This window comes from Danio rerio, chromosome 24, assembly GCF_049306965.1.
Source record: "Danio rerio strain Tuebingen ecotype United States chromosome 24, GRCz12tu, whole genome shotgun sequence".
NCBI classification, from domain to species: Eukaryota; Metazoa; Chordata; class Actinopteri; order Cypriniformes; family Danionidae; genus Danio; species Danio rerio.
In genome coordinates, this window is record NC_133199.1 from 34,387,654 (window position 1) to 34,405,875 (window position 18,222).

Here is an 18,222-nt window from a genome sequence, read left to right on the forward strand (position 1 = left end):
GCCGCTTCAATCGGGTACTGTACCAAAGTTTGCAACACAGGGGTGTTTACAGACTATACCAAACAGGGGGGTGGGTGAAATTACGGGAGTTTTTTTTAGGAAGAAAAAAAAAACTGGATGGTTGCGGAAGACTGGTCTGAAATACGGGATAATCCAATGAAAAATGGAAGTGTTGGCAGGTATTGCTTCCCAGTTTAATAATTATTTAATCTGCTATAGTTAGAAATCAGACTGTTATAAGCTTCTAAGCGTAAGGGCTTATTATACAGTTCTGTCGCCATCTTGTGGAAAGAAAGCATCAACCGTCTTTGGTCTACACTATGGCTGTTAACGAGCACTCTCAGAAAATGTAAATATTCTATTCTTGCAAATAAACTGCATAGTTGCAATCTAAACAACTACATTCTCGACTAAAAAAGCCTCAAAAGTATATTTTTTTTCTAACTGCAGTAGTATTTGTCAAACTGTAGTATCTCTGCTTGTTGCTGGCTGTATGTGGGGGGAGTAATACACAAAGGGTAAAGAGGCTGTACGGGTGCTGATATTACTTAAATATATCACTGCTATCAGCCAATCAGATTCGAGAACCAGACAGAACGGTTTAAAATATATATATATATATATATATATATATATATATATATATATATATATATATATATATATATATATATATATATATATATATATATATATATATATATATATATATGGCAAAGATAAAATAAATCAGTTATTAGAAATCTTCTCTCCGATAAACAGAAATTGGGGAAAAATAAACTGGGAGGCTCATAATTCTGACTAACTGTATATACATTTATTTTAGGCAATTTTTATTTTCTTTTTTAACAAGATTGATCTTGCTAAACTCTAATAATAACTATATCCACATGATAAATTTACAATTTTTTCATAAAATGCTATATTTTCTTGACTCCATTGTATCTTTGGCATGAGGCTCTGAAGGAACTAGAAGTTTTAGGGCATAACCACCTAGGTTTGTCACCATACTGGAATTCGGTCCATTCCCACTAACATTTGAGCACATTCTTAAACACAGATGATTTGCCATTGTGTTCACGTGCTCAACAGAAATGACTGTGATTGGCCGTAAAGGTCATCAGTGAGTGTGAACACATATACAGGGACACTGGAGCATTTCCAAGTGACGTCGATCAGCTGGTTTGTCTATAAGCTGACATACAAGCGATCTGCTGATGAATCGTGACTTTAAAACGCTTGTGTCCCTGTATCTGTGGTTACACTCATCAAACAGCAGTGAGTTGGTGAACTGATGACCTTCACGGCCAATCACAGTCATTTCTGTTGAGCACTTGAACACAACAGCAAATCAGCAGAATTTAAGAACATGCTCAACATCGCTCAAATGTTAGCGGGAAATGTAAATTTTTAAAACTTCAGTATCGATTGGTACCAAATTCCAGTACCGTAACAACCCTATCGCCACTTATTGGTCAAAATACAATTCATATAAAACAAATGTATAATAAAATACCCGTTAATTTGAATCTAATGAAAAAAAAATCACTTCATATTTTTAAAGAGTAGTGCTGACAAACTTTCGTCCACATGGTACATATTTTTAAAAGTCTTCCTGTCACTGCGTGCTTTCGGATAGACTCACAAGGTTGTGTGTTAACAACTCTATCACACTTCATTATTTGGTTTCCTCTCTGGGGGCAAAAGCACCTCTGGATGACACTCAACAGTATCGTTGTCTAAACATGAGCACATCCGAGCGAGAGATGAACAGTAAACATGCCCAGTGATGTCCACAATGACAGGCCTGTGGGAACGCTGCCATGTCAGATCAGCGGGCCAAGACTGAGAGGAACGTTTAAGAGAGCTAGAAAGAGAGAGACGTATGTTGACAGGTAAGCTAATGAAGGTCAAAGGTGCTGTCTGGTAGCGCTTCGTCTCATTTCCACTGCAGTGTGTGAGAATGAGACGTGAGGCTGTCTTGAGGAACAGCAGTGTGTTTGGTGATTGGTGAATGAACGCAGGGCTCGAGGGATGAGACGTCTGGTTTTTTGACAAGCAGGCAAGATCATTAGTGTTGCTGAGCTGATGCTGTTGTCACTAAAACACAAATATACAGTTAAAGTCAGAATTATTAGTCCCCCTGTATATTTTTATCCCAATTTCTGTTTAACAGAAAGATTTTTTTGACATTTCTAAACATAATAGCTTTAATAACTCATTTCTAATAACTGATTTATTTTATCTTTGTCATGATGACAAATAATATTTTACTAGATATTTTTCAAGATACTAGTATTCAGTTTAAAGTGACATTTAAAGGCTTAATTAGGCAAGCTAGGGTAATTAGGCAAGTCATGGGCTGTTTCTCAATTCCAAAAACGCAGAGAATGGACTTGCGTTCTCATGGAGACCAAGCAGCAATCTCCCGCTTTCCCTGGTGAAGCAAATACGGAAGTAACTGAAACAATTCATCGAAATTCTGCTAGTCCTGGGTGCATAATAGAGCAGATTTCTATTTCCACTGTTAAAATGGCCAACTTTACAGTAGAAAAAAAAGGTCTTTACAGCCTACTACAATGAACGATTTTGGTTAATATAGTTAACAATACCCTTCATGATAACTTTAAGGGGGTGATTTTTTTTTTTTAAACTTATCCTTTCGTTTATATAAAGGTATATTATGTCTGCATAATTAAGGGCATGGCCAGCTAATAATTTTGACTTCAACTGTATATTTGCACAAAGTCAAACAAGCTGATGCCAATATCTTCGGTCTAGTTCACATATTCAAGCCTATCTAGTTTACATATTTTAAATTTAGACACTGTCTGCAATTCAGTCTACACACACAGTAAGAAATGCTGGGTTCCACACAATTCCATTATGTTGCTCCAACACATTTTGATGAAGTTGATCATTTTTACACAATTTATGTAGATTGAACAAGAAACAACAACAAAAAAAAAACTTAAGAATTGTGTTGGTTCAACTCATATTAACTAAGTAGTTTGAACAAGCAGCACAAATATTTTCAAGAGCACTCAAAAAATTTACAAACTACAGGTTGAAAATGAGTTTAAACAACACAATTCTTCATTTCTTTGGCCATTTTTTTGTTTTGTTTTATGTTCAGTCCACCTAAATTTAAAAAAGTTAACTTAACTTAATAGAAAGACTTGTTAGAGTTTAATCTTCACTTAATTTGAAGATTTAGAAGATTTTAATGCTTTGGGTTTTGAGATTTGCACCTTGCAGAAGCACCCATGGTTTGGATGTTGGCAGCTTAATTAGCACAAATGCAGTTTGTTGCTTTGCTCAGTGAGCAATAACGGTCCTAAAATCAGTTCTGATATCAGCCTCAATCAACTGTATATGTGACCCATGAAATACGCTTAAAAATGTCTCTTTTAGTTAATTTAGGATAACTTAATACTAATAATACAAATAAAACTAAGAGACTTCGAAATGTACAACATCATAGGCATACATAATATTGTCAGACCTTTGAGTTTAAATTAAATAAAAATATTATTGCTAAACAAATTTATATGATGGAAATCCTACTCTCAATTAAATTGAGTTCATTCAATGAGTTATTTTATTATTGTTTTTTTTTTTTTTTGAGTGCACAGTAAAATAAATGCTGGGTTCCACACAATTGATTTGTTTTGGGACAACATGAAGGAATAAATTTAACTTATTAGATTTTACCCATTTATGTGGATCGACAATAAACCAAAGTTGTTCCCTCAAACTCAAAAATTGTGTTGTATCCACTCAATTTAAATAAATAGTTTAAACAAACAGCAAATGTCTTTTTTTGTGTATTGGAGAGTTAGAAGTGAGGGCTGTGTTTATTTGGTCGTTTTGTAGAGAGATTCCCATAAATGGACGCTTTTTAAATTTTGTATAATGACCTTTACTGCCCTCTATTGGACAGAAACATTACGGCATCTTAAAATATTTTTCTCATTGATTTAGAGTGAGAGTAAAAAGACGACAGGTCACAGGATAATAATGTGGAAAAAAAGATGGCAAGACCTGGATGTCTCCAGTGCTATATTTAATCCAAGTCAATGTGTCTAAAAAGTTTGACATAACTGTTAAATTTCCTGTAATTTGCTAACAAATGCTAAGAATGAAGCTTTAATGGTAAGACGACAAACCATAAGGATGTAAATGAAGTGCAAAAAAAAAAAAAAAAACTATTACTAAAGTGTATGCATTATCTTTGGCAGACTTAAAATGCTAAAAATAGCATTAATAGAAAAATTAATAAATTAATTGAAAAACAAAGAATATAAATGTACATATCTATAATTATAAAACAATTCTGCAACCCTCACAAATAAACAAAAATATATACTTTGTTAAAATGAATGCATTAATTTTGACAACCATAAAATATTAAGCAGAAAAAGGGATTAAAAAAAGGAATACTTTTATCCTTTTTTCTGCTTAATATTTTAGATTATGTAAGGTAATATAAACTAAAAAAAAATACAAAGCAAATAAAACAATAACAATAATGTATTAAACTAAACTCATTAACTTTTGCAATCATACAACAGACAAACTAAATTATTATTTATTCAAATAAAACAAAAACCTAAAGAAATGCTGAAAAAATATATATAATTGTACATATCTATAATTATAAAACAACAATAATTCTGCAACCCCCACAAATAGACAAAATATATTTTGTTAAAATGAATGCATTAATTTTGACAACCATAAAATATAAGGCAGAAAAAGGAAGGGGAAAATGTATTATTTTTTATTTATTTATTTATTTATTTTTAAATCCTAATGAGTAATGTAATGAGCCAAACACAAAGCGAATAAAACTATAACAATAATGTATTAAATTAATGTATGAACTCATTAACGTCAGCAATCATACAATTGTCAAATTAAAAACGGCTTAAAAAGTAAGTTATTTATTAAAAATTCTAAAGAAACTTCAATTTAATTCACAGAAACTGAAACAAAATCTAAAAATACGAAATTATAATTATAAAACAACAATATGTCTGCAACCTCAAAAAATAAACAAAAATATATTTTGTGTTAAAATGGATGCATTAATGTTGTCAGCCATAAAATTTGAAGCAGAAAATGTAGAAAAAAAACTATTTAAAACTTTTATCATGAAAAAGGCCTTGTAATAAACCAAACACAAAGCAAATCAAACAACAATAATGTATTAAAATAAACTCATTAACTTGATATTCATTATCACTCATTAAACTGCTTAAAGTAAATTATTTATTAAAATTTTAAATCTAAAGAAAATGAAAAAAATAATAAACAGAAGAAACTGAAAAAAATATATAAAAATACATAATTATAAAACAACAATTCACCAACCCCAACAAATAAACAAAAATATATAATTTTGTTAAATTAATGCATTCATTTTGATAACCATAAAATAATATTAGCTGAAAAAGGAAAAAAAAAAAAACTTTTTTTTTGTTTATCCTGAGAAAAGTATTGTACTAAACCAAACACAGAGCAAATAAAAACAATAACAATGTATTAAAATAAACTCATTAACATTGACAATTATACAATAGTCACATTAAAATCTGGTTAAAAAAACAAAATTCTAAAAAAAAAAAAATAAATATATATATATATATATATATATATATATATATATATATATATATATATATATATATATATATATATATATATATATCTAATATAAATCATAAAAACAAAAAAACAACTTTTTAAGTACGAATTATAGCTAAATGTTTACTCCACCTGATGAGTCTGTGGCAACCAGTTCTGAACTAAAATAATACTATTACTACAACAATAATAACACACCTCTAACTCAACAAACCACATGATTTAAGGTTTCATTCATGTCTGCAGCACAAAGTAGAAGAGCCAGTCTGGAAAAAAGTCACATGCACCACACCTTCATTTCTTAAGGGAAAACCTACTTCACTAAAATGCTCAGCAGAGTAAGTTATTAGCCTGTTAACCACTTCAAAAAGCAACAGCGTGTTAGACAGCATTTTAGAGTTGTTAACATAACACACAACAGCATTTAAACATAGAGCCACGTGCTGCTAAAGTGTTGTCAAAAGTATTGATATTTCGGTATGAATCGATACTGAAGTATTTGAAGCATATAAATGTTTTGTGGTCCAAGTGATGGGCAAAATATATGTTAGATAATGTTAAAATAACGCAAATCACCATTAGAATGACCTAAAGAATGTTAAGCGTTACTTTCATCTGTATTTTTGTTCTGATGCACTTATTATTATTGGTTGTAATTTAGCTTATTGGTTTATTACTGATTCTTCACTTGTCTTCAGAAATGTTTATCATTTATATAAAATAGGCTAATAGTTGTTTTTTTTCTGTAATACAAAAATTGGAATTAAGATTCATTTAGTAAGCATGCCAAGGTTACGTGGCATAAATTGTTATACAGTTTAAAACTACAAAAGCATTATTTTACTCTTATATTATTATTGTTTTTATCTGAACCGGAAGTGAAAAAGAAAACTTTTCCTCAAAATAGGCTCATTTTACAAGTCATCTATATTTGAACATTCTCCGACGGGTATGATGGGAGTAGTTTTAGCTTAGCTTAGCATAAATTATTGAATCGGATTAGACCATTAGCATCTTGCTCAAGGATATGTCAAAAAATACTGTTGATTCTTTTGCTTTTCAATCATTAATTTTCCTTTGGCTTAGTCACCACAGAGGAATGAACCGCCAACTATTGCATCATATGTTTAACATAGCGGATGCCCTTCCAGCTGCAACCCAGTACTGGAAAAATACCCATACATACACTCACACACTACGGCCAATTTAGTTTATCCACTGGGTTTCTGCAGGTTTCACAGAGCTAAATTTAGGACTTTCGGACATTTTTGAGACCATTATGAATGAAATTTTAGACCCATAAAGGACTAAAGGTTTTTTTTTTTTTTTTTTTTTTTTTTTAAGGCCCAGTTGGAAAAGATTTTTATTTGCCCTATCAAAAAAAAAAAAAAAAACACACACATATATATATATATATATATATATATATATATATATATATATATATATATATATATATATATATATATATATATATATATATATATATATATATATATATAATTTAATACATTTAATAATACAATAATATATTAATAATAAATATAAAAATATTTTTTATTTTATTTCTTAGCTAAATATTTTAAATATTGTGTAAAAACAAAGCAAGCTCTACTTTCATACACTTATCCTTACACTTTTTTTCCCCAAAAAGCTTTCTTTAAAATAATTAACAAAATGGACAAATGTTTTAAAAGTTCTAAAAACTATAATAAACTCAATGTATACACAAGAATCTGTCCAGGGCGGTGTCCTCAGCAGTAAATACATGGAGAACGTTTAAACAAATGTTACTTTAAAGAAAATACTTCAACCATTATGATTAAAAAAAAAAGTTAAAAAATTAACTTTTTAATTAAAAAGTTTAAAGTTTTATTGAGATGGTTGTTGGTGATTGTATGGGTTTTGGCCAGATTTGGTAGCAATACAAGAACAAAGGAAAATTAAAACCTGTTTAAAAAAAATTAAGACTAACAACACAGTATTTCAGTAAATGTAAGACTTTTTAAGGCCTAAAATTTGAATTTTGAGATTTAAGACATTTTAAGACCCTGCAGAAACCGTGATTTAATTAGACTTTAGTACATGTCTTTGGACAGTAGGGGATATCGGAGCACCTAGAGAAAACTCACATAAACACTGAGAGATCATGCAAACTCCACATAGAAATGCCAACTGGCCCAGCCAGAACTCGAACCAGTAACTTTCTTGCAATAGTGCTAACCACTGAGCCACCGTGCCACCCTTAATTTTCTTTTTTAAGACTTGAAGGTTCAAGTAATCTATGTTGAGATGTTTGAGTGAGATGCTTATGATCTAATCCGATTCAATGATTTATGCCAAGCTAAGCTAAAAGTGCTTCGCCAGACGTGAAGATCGACTGAATGGATTCAAAAATGACAACTTTTTAGCAGTTGACTCATAAAATGATTTCAACTTATGAACTTATTTCAGCTTATTTCCAAAAAAAATGGGGTGTTTCTTTAACACTAACCTGTGATTTTAGATTTTTAACAATGGTTAATAAAGAAATGCATAAATATTATCACTTTAAACAATGATGTGTTCATATTCCACAGTGGGATCGCATTAGTATCACGTTTCAATACTTCTGAGGGTATCATATTAAATTTAGTATTTACTCCAGTATTGTGACAATACATATTGTGACTAATCCAAACTAAGTTAAAAATGTGTTAAGGCGACAACACATTCAGGGTGTGTTTACTAAGAAAGTTCATCTAATATGTCAAACGGATGCTTGAGCAGATAAAGACAGAAGCAGCTCGTCAGGCCAAGCCCAAGCGCTGATGGGAAATATTACCTCCTTAATCTCTGCCTTAAGTTTCTGCTGTCTCTGCTGTTTGACCTCCTCAGGGGATCGTCCCACCAAGCTGTCCCATGCTAAACTCAGCACCTTAGAATCCTTTAACGGACACATGAGCAATCGAGACATCAGCACAAGCAAGTGTGGACCAACATCATAGCAGTTGCGCAGTTTTTTTTTGTTAGTTTTTTTGTCACTTTACACTTGTAAGGTTTACACTTTACACTTGAGCAAACAGAAGCAATTTTCAAACGCTCTCACCTACTGTAGATGCCATTTTGCTGAATCATTGTATTGTGTACATGGTCTGCTTAAAAATAATTTATATTGTGTGCTGCTTTAATAGCAGAATGATTCATAATTTAAATTCAAATACTGTGTGTTCTTTACTGAAAAATGCAAGTTGGTTGAAACAGATTTGTTTAAATTTCCACTATTTCTCTTTTATTCAGAAGCCGTGTGCACCCACTGACAGGTTAAATCTGCTTCTCTCTCACTTTCAAGTTCAAAAGCAAACTTGAATGTGCCAAACCGTTTTAGATATGTATTTAAAATAGCCTAAGTAGTATATTAGCATCATCAAATTAATAATATACAGCAAATTTGAAATAAATGGCAGAAAAAAAAAACAAAAAAAAAAAACAGACAATATCTCTAAAAATGATCATAATTACCAGCTTTGAAAAAGGAAAGCAAAAGTTAAATCCCGGACATTTTAGGAGATTTAGAAACCCAGGTCGGAAACATTTTTTACGTCCTAAAAGGCGCATCTTTGTGGGTCTGCAGAGCATGCGAGACAGCATGTGAGAATGTTGACAGATCTCGTGCACACACAACAAAACGGGTAAACTAGAGAAGATTTTCCAGTAGTTAATCCATCGCAGATGTTTGGTTATATTGGGTGGATACAAAAAAATTTAAAGGATGTTAATAACAGCTAAAAAAAAGTGTCACTAAATATAACTGTGACCGTTAATATACCTGGGCAGCCCGCCCAAGTGAAGTCCTTATGTGGGAAGCACTGTGTTGAAGCCAGAATTATTAGCCCCCTTATTTATTTTCCCTAATTTCTGTTTAACGAAGAGATTTGTTTAACAAATATCTAAACATAATAGTTTTAATAACTAACTTCTAATAACTGATTTATTTTATCTTTGCCATGATGACAGTAAATAATATTTGACTAGATATTTTTCAAGACACTTCTATACATTCTATATACATTTAAAGGCTTATCTAGGTTAATTAGGTTAACTAGGTAGGTTAGGGTAATCAGGCAAGTTTTTGTATAACGATGGTTTGTTCTGTAGACAATCAAAAAAAATATATAGCTTAAAGGGGCTAATAATATTGTCGTTAAAATGGGTTTGAAAATTAAAAACTGCTTTTATTCTAGCCGAAATAAAACAAAAGAATTTCTCCAGAAGAGAAAATATTTCCAGACCTATTGTGAAAATTTCCTTGCTCTGTTACACATCATTTAGGAAATATTTAAAAAAGAACAAATAATTCAAAGGGGGTAAAAATTCTGACTTAAACTGTATATAAGAAGATATTATTATTAGTGTAAACTAAGTGTAGTATAGCAGAATAACTAGTTAAAATCTTAGCAGCTTAAAGACGACTCTCATATGGAGAATAAAGTCACATGCATTGCTCAGGTGTGATTTTGTTCACAGACTTTAACAGAGTGTAAAAATCTTGCCGGTTCTGTGGGTTTCGTCTGTAAAATCTTAATTTGATCTTAATTTGTATTTTCTATTGAATTCAAGTAAGGTGAATGGCTGAGCCATTCCACAGCTTGATTTTCTTTCTCTGAGAGTTTCCTTGGATGTGTTTTGGATCATTGTCTTGCTGAAATGTCAACTCTGGTTTCATCCTGCTAATGTAGATGTTGGGCTGAAACAGATAATATTTACACTGACGAAGGGCAGAGGGTTGCTAAAAAACTAAGGAATTTCAGCTGCTGCCTGGGCTTTCACTGCCTTTCTACACATCCCTTTCATTATGTGTTCAATACTTTTTTCCTGTGTCATTTTATTTTTTGACACATTACTTGATTTGTAAACTTATTAGATTTGTTTTCTTTTCAATGCATTCCTTTGGCTGTTACAAACATCTGGTGACAATTCACAGTTAAGACCTTTACAGTTTAAAGATTTTAAAATGACCATTTTGCTATTTGTCCATTTTCTTTAAAGAGCTTTATTCAAATCTATCATATCTTATCAACCGTTTCTTCTATACGCTTTGAGTAAATGAATGCGGAGCAGAAAGTTTTTTGGTTTGAAACCATCGAGGACACCTTTCCATTTCGGAAACGGCCTTTTGTAGTAAGCAGCAGAAGTCATCAGGGACTGCGCTCAATCAAAGAGCGTAATTAAATTGAAGAGTCAAGATGCCATTAAGCTTCTCCGAACACCAGCAGTACTTTGTCCAGCGATGCCCTTTCAGAGCCTCCAAACATCCTGTCACTGATATTTGGTGGAACTGACATAAACAAACCTAAGAATCCAAGGATGGCAATATTAACTCAGCCAATACGAGTAATATTTAAAAGCTTCCCACTTCAAGAGAAGCTGGGATTTAAGGGACATCTACAGCGATCCGCTGATATTCATATAATCTCTCCAAATTCCTTTTACAGCTTAAAAAGGAGGGCTGTCTAATGAAATCCGGGACGACGACTAGAGCTGGCTTTTATTAAAAATAATCTCCATGAATTTTCAGGATGGATTTATGTGGCAAATGGAAAGAGTCAATAATAGACCTACCGCTTCTCTGTCGGCCTTCTTGGTGGCGAGAGCTTCGGTTTTGGCTTCGAAATCCGCCTGGATGTTGTCTCGCCTCCTTATTACTGCCTGAAAAGCCATGATCAATACTCATGAAGTATGAAAATCACAATCGATATATTTTAATGAAATTTCAGGCTGGATGAAATATGTAATAAGCCTGAGAAAAACATAATGACGGCTGTATTGATTTGCGTCAGAGTTTATGTCAGGTGAAGTACAGAATCATATTTTTTCAATGTCGCATTAATTTAAACATGGTTTTTATTGTAGGTAAACGAGCAGGTCATTTGCCTAAGACTAATTCAAACAGAACATAATATTTCTATACTATATTTTTATATTTCTCTTTCTATATTATATTTGTGTATTTTTTCTACTTATACTATATTTCTATTTATTTAGATCAATTGTTGGTTAATTTTATAATTCTATTTTTCATATTTTGTAAAAGCTGTTTTCATATACCTAGAATTACAAAAGCCTGAAAATACCATTCAAAAGTTTGAGTCCGATAAGACTTTTTAAAGCATCACCATATCTGCATTTATTTGACTGATAGTCCAGTTTAAACAGTGCAATAATGCAATTTTAAAATAAATTTTCTATTTTAATTTCTCTTGAAATTAAATTTATTTCTGCTCGTCTTTATTGATGTATATCCACAATTGTTTAAAAGTTTCGGTCAGGAAAGTTTTTTTTTTCCTTAAGTTTTTGAACGAGTCTCTCTCACCAAACTGAATTTATTTGAAGTTAAAATTTTGTGCAATAATATTACAATTTAAATAAATATTTTCCATCTTATTAAATAAAAAATACATTTAAATGCATTATTATTATTATTATTATTATTATTTTGGAGTAAAACTTAAACCACACTGAACTTAACTGAACTTTAACTCTGAAATCTGGACTTTACTAGAAATATGTTAAGCTGCTTTGATACAATCTACATTGTAAAAAGCACTATATAAACTTAAACTGAAATAAATTTATTATTATTATTATTGTTGTTGTTGTTGTTGTTGTTGTTATTATATGTATCCCTGTGATTCTGAACTTTCTGCATCATTCCAGTCTTTAGTGTCAGACAATCTTTCAGAAATTATTAAAATATTATTATATATTTAGTCAAATAACTAAATTTCTATAACTCCAATTTTGTCCAATAATATTACAACATGTATAATATAAAATGTTCCATTTTAATAATTAAAAAACACATTTAAATGCATAATAATAATAATAATAATAATAATAATAATAATAATAATAATAATAATAATAATAATTATTATTATTATTATTATTATTATTATTATTATTGTTTTCCTGTGATTTTGAACTTTCTGTATTATTCCAGTCAACAGCAACATGATTCTTCAGAAATTATTAGATGATTATTATATACAACACAAATAACTAAATTAATTAGAATAATAACTCAAATTGTGTGCAATAATAGTATAATTTTAAATAATTTCTATTTTAATATTTTAAAAAATAAATTTAAATGGATTATTATTATTATTATTATTATTACTACTACTACTACATATATCCATAATTCTGAACTTTCTGTATTATTTTAGTGTACTGTAAATGTAATAATTAAATGAACTTCTTGTTTGGTCTGATACCCACTTTATATCATATCTTAGCCAGGCAGTGAAGATAGCTGCCATTTAAAGAATCAGATCTTAAACAAGGCGATTTTGTATGCATTTAAAAAGTCTGTGTGCACAAACCCAATTGTGTGCAATAATATCATAATACAAAACACCACTTTCGCCAAAAATGAACTGATGGCATTAAGTATATGCTATAGGCACGTAGTACACCATCAATAAATAGGTTTGCTTCTAATCAACCTTCACAAATAACAGTTAAAAGCCGCTAAACGCCTTTTGCCTTTGACAGTAAAAGCCGATATATCCAAAGAACCAATCAGAAGGCACAAATCGAATCGTGTTCAATGTAGCAGCGCGTAAAATAATTTCTAATTGCATCTTAAGTAATTTTTAACTAACTACACTGTCTTGTCCCAATAGGTGGATTTAGAGATTTTTGCAAAAAACAAAAACAAAAAAAACAAGTAGATTTGACTGGTTTTGACGCAAAAGAAAACCTACCTTGTTAAAAACAAAAAAAACGTCTAAAGGGACAGTTTTAAAAAAAGTTATTTTATTTACTAGCTAATGACATTTTCTTTATCTATTAAATGAAACTTAAATCTATTAAAAGAAACTCAGAGGAGCCTAATAGAAAATGCTCATTTACAAGAAAAGAGGTCTGATAGATTTAGAGTTTTGCATATGAACTCTTTATTTATTTTATATATATATATATATATATATATATATATATATACTATTATTATAAGTATTATTATGTGTATGCCTGCGATTCTGAACTTTGTGTCATTCCAATTTTCATTGTCACACGATCCTTTAGAAATTATTAAAATGTGTTAAACTGGAGCTCAAATTAATATTTGATATTTATTACAAATGTTAAACAGCACTGCTTAATATTGTTGTGGAACTGTGGGTGTTTAAACCTAAAGAACTTTCTCACTTAGATTCAAAATGCCCTCTGGTAAAAAACAAAAAAAGTAAAAAAAAATAGATGATAAAAACATTTTGTAACATTACCAATTGTCTTTAATGCCACCATTGTTGCCACTTTACTGCCAATTTAAAATAACCATTTATTTTTAGGCTGAATGTTGAGTTTGAGAGAGAATGCAGGAGTGTGTTTTGAGCTGGTTTACCTTGAGCGTCTCTGTGCAGAGCACGTACTCATGAAGAGCTGGACTGAGCTGATCGTTCAGCTGTTTGACCTGCTCGTCTGTCTCCTTATAGCATCTGTCCAGACAGTCGGCCATGTTCTTCAGGGGTTCAGCCAGTTCCTGCTCGGAGTTTGACCACAGTGTGTACGTCGGCCCGCACTCCTTCAGCTCCTCCAGGTACTCTGACATCACAATACAACAACAACAATTCAGTGAAACTACTGTTATAAAAGCTGCAGAGCTATGTACAAATACTTCTATCTTAAAGTGTCAGTCAATTAAAGGAGCAAATGTATTTTTGCATAAAAAAAATCAATGGTAATAAGAAATGCATAAAAATTATGAAAAAAAACAATGTGTAGATAAATAAAATGCATAAAAGTAAAATGTGAATTAATTACAGAACTTATAAATAAAATAAGTGCACAAAAAACAAAAATATAAAAACAAGTCTACTAAATTAAAAATATGTAAATAAATTAATAAAATGTACAAATTAAAACGTGAGGCATGCAGCACGCATAAGCAGCGTGCAAAACAAAACCCACGCACTTGTAATTGCATCGTTAATTTACTAATTCTAAACCAAACCTTCTCAGAAGCAGCATTTTATAAACTCCCTCGCGGGCCGGATGAAAGTGTTCAAAAATCCATGGTGTAGAGCCTCTTTTTGCGGCAATACAGTAACAATTCATCTTAGGAATTGCAAATAGAAGTCCTGCACAGTGGAAATGTCATGATATTGCAGTCCAAACCATCACTGATCCACCCCATGCTTCACTCTGGGTATGCAACAGTCTGGGTAATATGCTTCCAGGGGCTTCTTCACACCGTAACTCTCCCAGAGTAGGAAAAGACAGTGAATATGGACTCTGGACTCTGAGTGTGAACCTACATTAGTCTCACGGTTCGGTTACGATTCTCATATCATTCGTTTGGTTCAGTTCGATATCTCGGTGCATCGATGATGCTGTTCTTCTCTGAGTGATGTGGACATATGAAAAATAGTAACAGTCTGTATGCGTGTAACAAAGTGCACAATGTGCAGCTATCGCAGCTGATCCGTGATGGTGTCTGCAGAGTGAGTTTTCTCCATGGCGTCCAATCATGTCAGGATCCGCAAATATTGCTTTAATAGCAATGAAAACTTACCTTACAAACAAGCTAGCAGTTCAAAGGTCCCAAGTAAGAAAGAGACAGAGAGGCAGAAAGAGAGAAAGCTTTCATTTTCCCCCTAGCAATGAAACGTCAGTATCCATTAATGAACTGATACTGAATTGTCCACATCTGCATCACAATGCAACGAAAAAACAAATAATATTGACACCCCTAGTGGACTCATCAGAGAACAATACATGTTTCATGTTGTCCGTAGCTCAAGATTTTGAACTCTGTCACCCTTAATGTTGTGTGCATTGCAATATTTTAAGCAAAACTGTGCTATTACTCTACTAATTAATTTTATGGTAAGCCAAAAAACCTCAAACACTAAATATTATATACAGCTAAAGTCAGAATTATTAGCCTCGTTTATTTTTTTCCCTAATTTTTGTTTAATGGAGAGAAGATCTCTTCAACACATTTCTAATCATGATAGTTTTAATAAGTCATTACTAATAACTGATTTATTTTATCTTCAACATGATGACAGTAAATAATATTTGACTAGATTTTTTCAGGGCACTTCTATACAGCTTAAAGTGACATTTAAAGGCTTAACTAGGTAAATCAGGTTAACTAGTCAGGTTTAAGTAATTAGGCAAGTTAGGCAAACGATGGTTTGTTCTGTAGATTATCGAAAAAATATATAGCTTAGAGGGGCTAATAATATTGTCCTTAAAATGGGTTTTAAAAAAATCAAAAACTGCTTTTATTCTAGCCAAAATAAAACAAAAGAATTTCTCCAGAAGAAAAAAATATTATGACACATACTGTGAAAATTTCCCTGCTCTGATAAATTTCATTTAATCTAAAGGGGGGCTAATAATTCTGACTTCAACTATATATATATATATATATATATATATATATATATATATATATATATATATATATATATATAAAACAATGCATGAATAAACAAATTGCAAACTAAAAACAAGTGAATAAACAGGATGAACAGATATGAGATGAAGCAATAAAAGCACCTCTCTGCTCTCTGATGATCCTCTGAGTGACTTTATCGAGTGAGTTGATCTTCTGGCTGAAGGCCTCCACATACTCCTGCATATCATTAAACTCCTCCGGCCGGTTCCTGACACCTCGAACAGAAGCAGCAACGGCCTTCACCGTCTCGCCCATCCGGCTCAGAAACCCCGGACCCTGCTTCTTATGAGAGATCAGCTCCTGTACAAACCAACAGACGAGGGGAAAATCATTTCCAATAATAAGGTTTTACTCAGTAAAAGCCTCTAATGGTTGAAAAAGCATGCTGATGAATTATTAATGAATAATTATGGCCAGTAATAACAGCAGCAGTGTAAATAGCTGATAAAATAGTACAGTATGTCATATTAGCCTATGAAGCGCCAAATAACCATAACAGCAAAAACTGCCTTTATTATGAGTATTTATAAAGCACTTATCTTAGAGGTCACTCACACGGGTCTAAACACTGAAATATTATCTGCATGCATTTGAATATAATCCTCTTGTAAAGCTAACTGAGATCACACATAGTGACACACAGAAGGTCAGAGACTATCATAGAAACACTGCGAGTGAGTGCATGTGTGTGTGTGTGTTATGAGTACAGACGAGTTAAATACACTTATTAGAAGGAAAACAACGGCAAAAGCAAAACAAAAAACTGAATGAATAATTAAACTAATAGATAAAGATAATAAATGTGAATAACAGGGAATAAATAAACAATTTAAGGAAATAAACATCTAAATGGGCGTCACAGTGGCACAGTGAGAAGCACGATTGTCTTACAGCCAGAAGGTCACTGATTCGAGCCTCGGCTGGGTCAGTTGGCATTTCTGTTTGGAGTTTGCATGTTCTCCCCGTGTTGGCGTGGGTTTCCTCCAGGTGCTCTAGTTTCCCCCATAGTCCAAAGACATGCGCTATAGGTCAATTGAATAAGCTAAATTGGCCGTTGTGTATGTGTGGGAATGCAAGTGTGTTTCTCAGTGTTGGGTTGCGGCCGGCAGGGCAAAAATGAATAAATAAATAAATTAATAAATAAATTTGAATACATGCATAAATATATGCAAATGAATGAATAAACAGAATAAATTACAAAATAAATAGTTCATAAATAAATGGGTAGGAATGAATTACGGAACAGGAATAAAATGAATGAAGAATTCTTGAATAAATGATTAAGTAAACGATAAACAACACACAATAAATAATAACATTCAAAAATTTAATTAGGGCGAGGCAGTGGCGCAGTAGGTAGTGCTGTCGCCTCACAGCAAGAAGGTCACTGGGCCGAACCTCGGCTCAGTTGGCGTTTCTGTGTGGAGTTTGCATGTTCTCCCTGCCTTCGCGTGGGTTTCCTCCGGGTGCTCCGGTTTCCCCCACAGTCCAAAGACATGCGGTACAGGTGAATTGGGTAGGCTAAATTGTCCGTAGTGTATGACTGTGTGTGTGAATGTGTGTATGGATGTTTCCCAGAGATGGGTTGCGGCTGGAAGGGCATCCGCTGCGTAAAAACTTGCTGGATAAGTTGGCGGTTATTCCGCTGTGGCGACCCCGGATTAATAAAGGGACAAAGCCGACAAGAAAATGAATGAATGAATGAAAAATTCAATTAATTTAATCCTCGTTGTAGCTGACGTTAATCGGTCAGCTTGTATTTTGTTTACGTTTGTTCTTCTTCCTATTTCGTTATTTGAATGTGTATTTGTGTATGATTATTTTATGAATTTCCTTGTTTCCGGTTGGGATGTTTTAGTTAGAGGTCGCATGATCCTCCCTGATTAATTCAACCTGATAGTCAGCATGGGTGAATATCAATGCAGACACATGTTAAATGCTAGGGATTAATCTACTGCTGCAGGGCTCAAAATTAACTTTTTTGCTTGGTAGCACCGGTGCTCCTAACTTTTAAAAATGTAGGCGCACCAGCCAAAATTTAGACGCATCCACCAAAAACTTTGAGCACCGTTACTACAAGTTTTATATTAACCGATTTATTGCATTTGAAATCAAAA

General features: G+C 32.2%; 1 protein-coding gene across 2 annotated transcripts in view; it reads right to left on the bottom strand.

The window, feature by feature from the left end:
• The window catches only part of snx7 (sorting nexin 7), a 48,380-nt gene that overhangs the window by 20,019 nt on the left and 10,139 nt on the right, over positions 1 to 18,222 (bottom strand). Inside the window, exons 5-8 of one of the 2 annotated variants that reach the window (XM_005162844.6) lie at positions 16,207 to 16,405; positions 14,042 to 14,241; positions 11,251 to 11,337; positions 8,474 to 8,575 (exon numbers count right to left, since the gene is read on the bottom strand). In XM_005162844.6, the coding sequence (XP_005162901.1) occupies positions 8,474 to 8,575; positions 11,251 to 11,337; positions 14,042 to 14,241; positions 16,207 to 16,405 (588 nt within the window). The remainder of the gene's footprint in view (positions 1 to 8,473; positions 8,576 to 11,250; positions 11,338 to 14,041; positions 14,242 to 16,206; positions 16,406 to 18,222) is intronic. The other variant, NM_001002229.2, reaches the window with a different exon arrangement.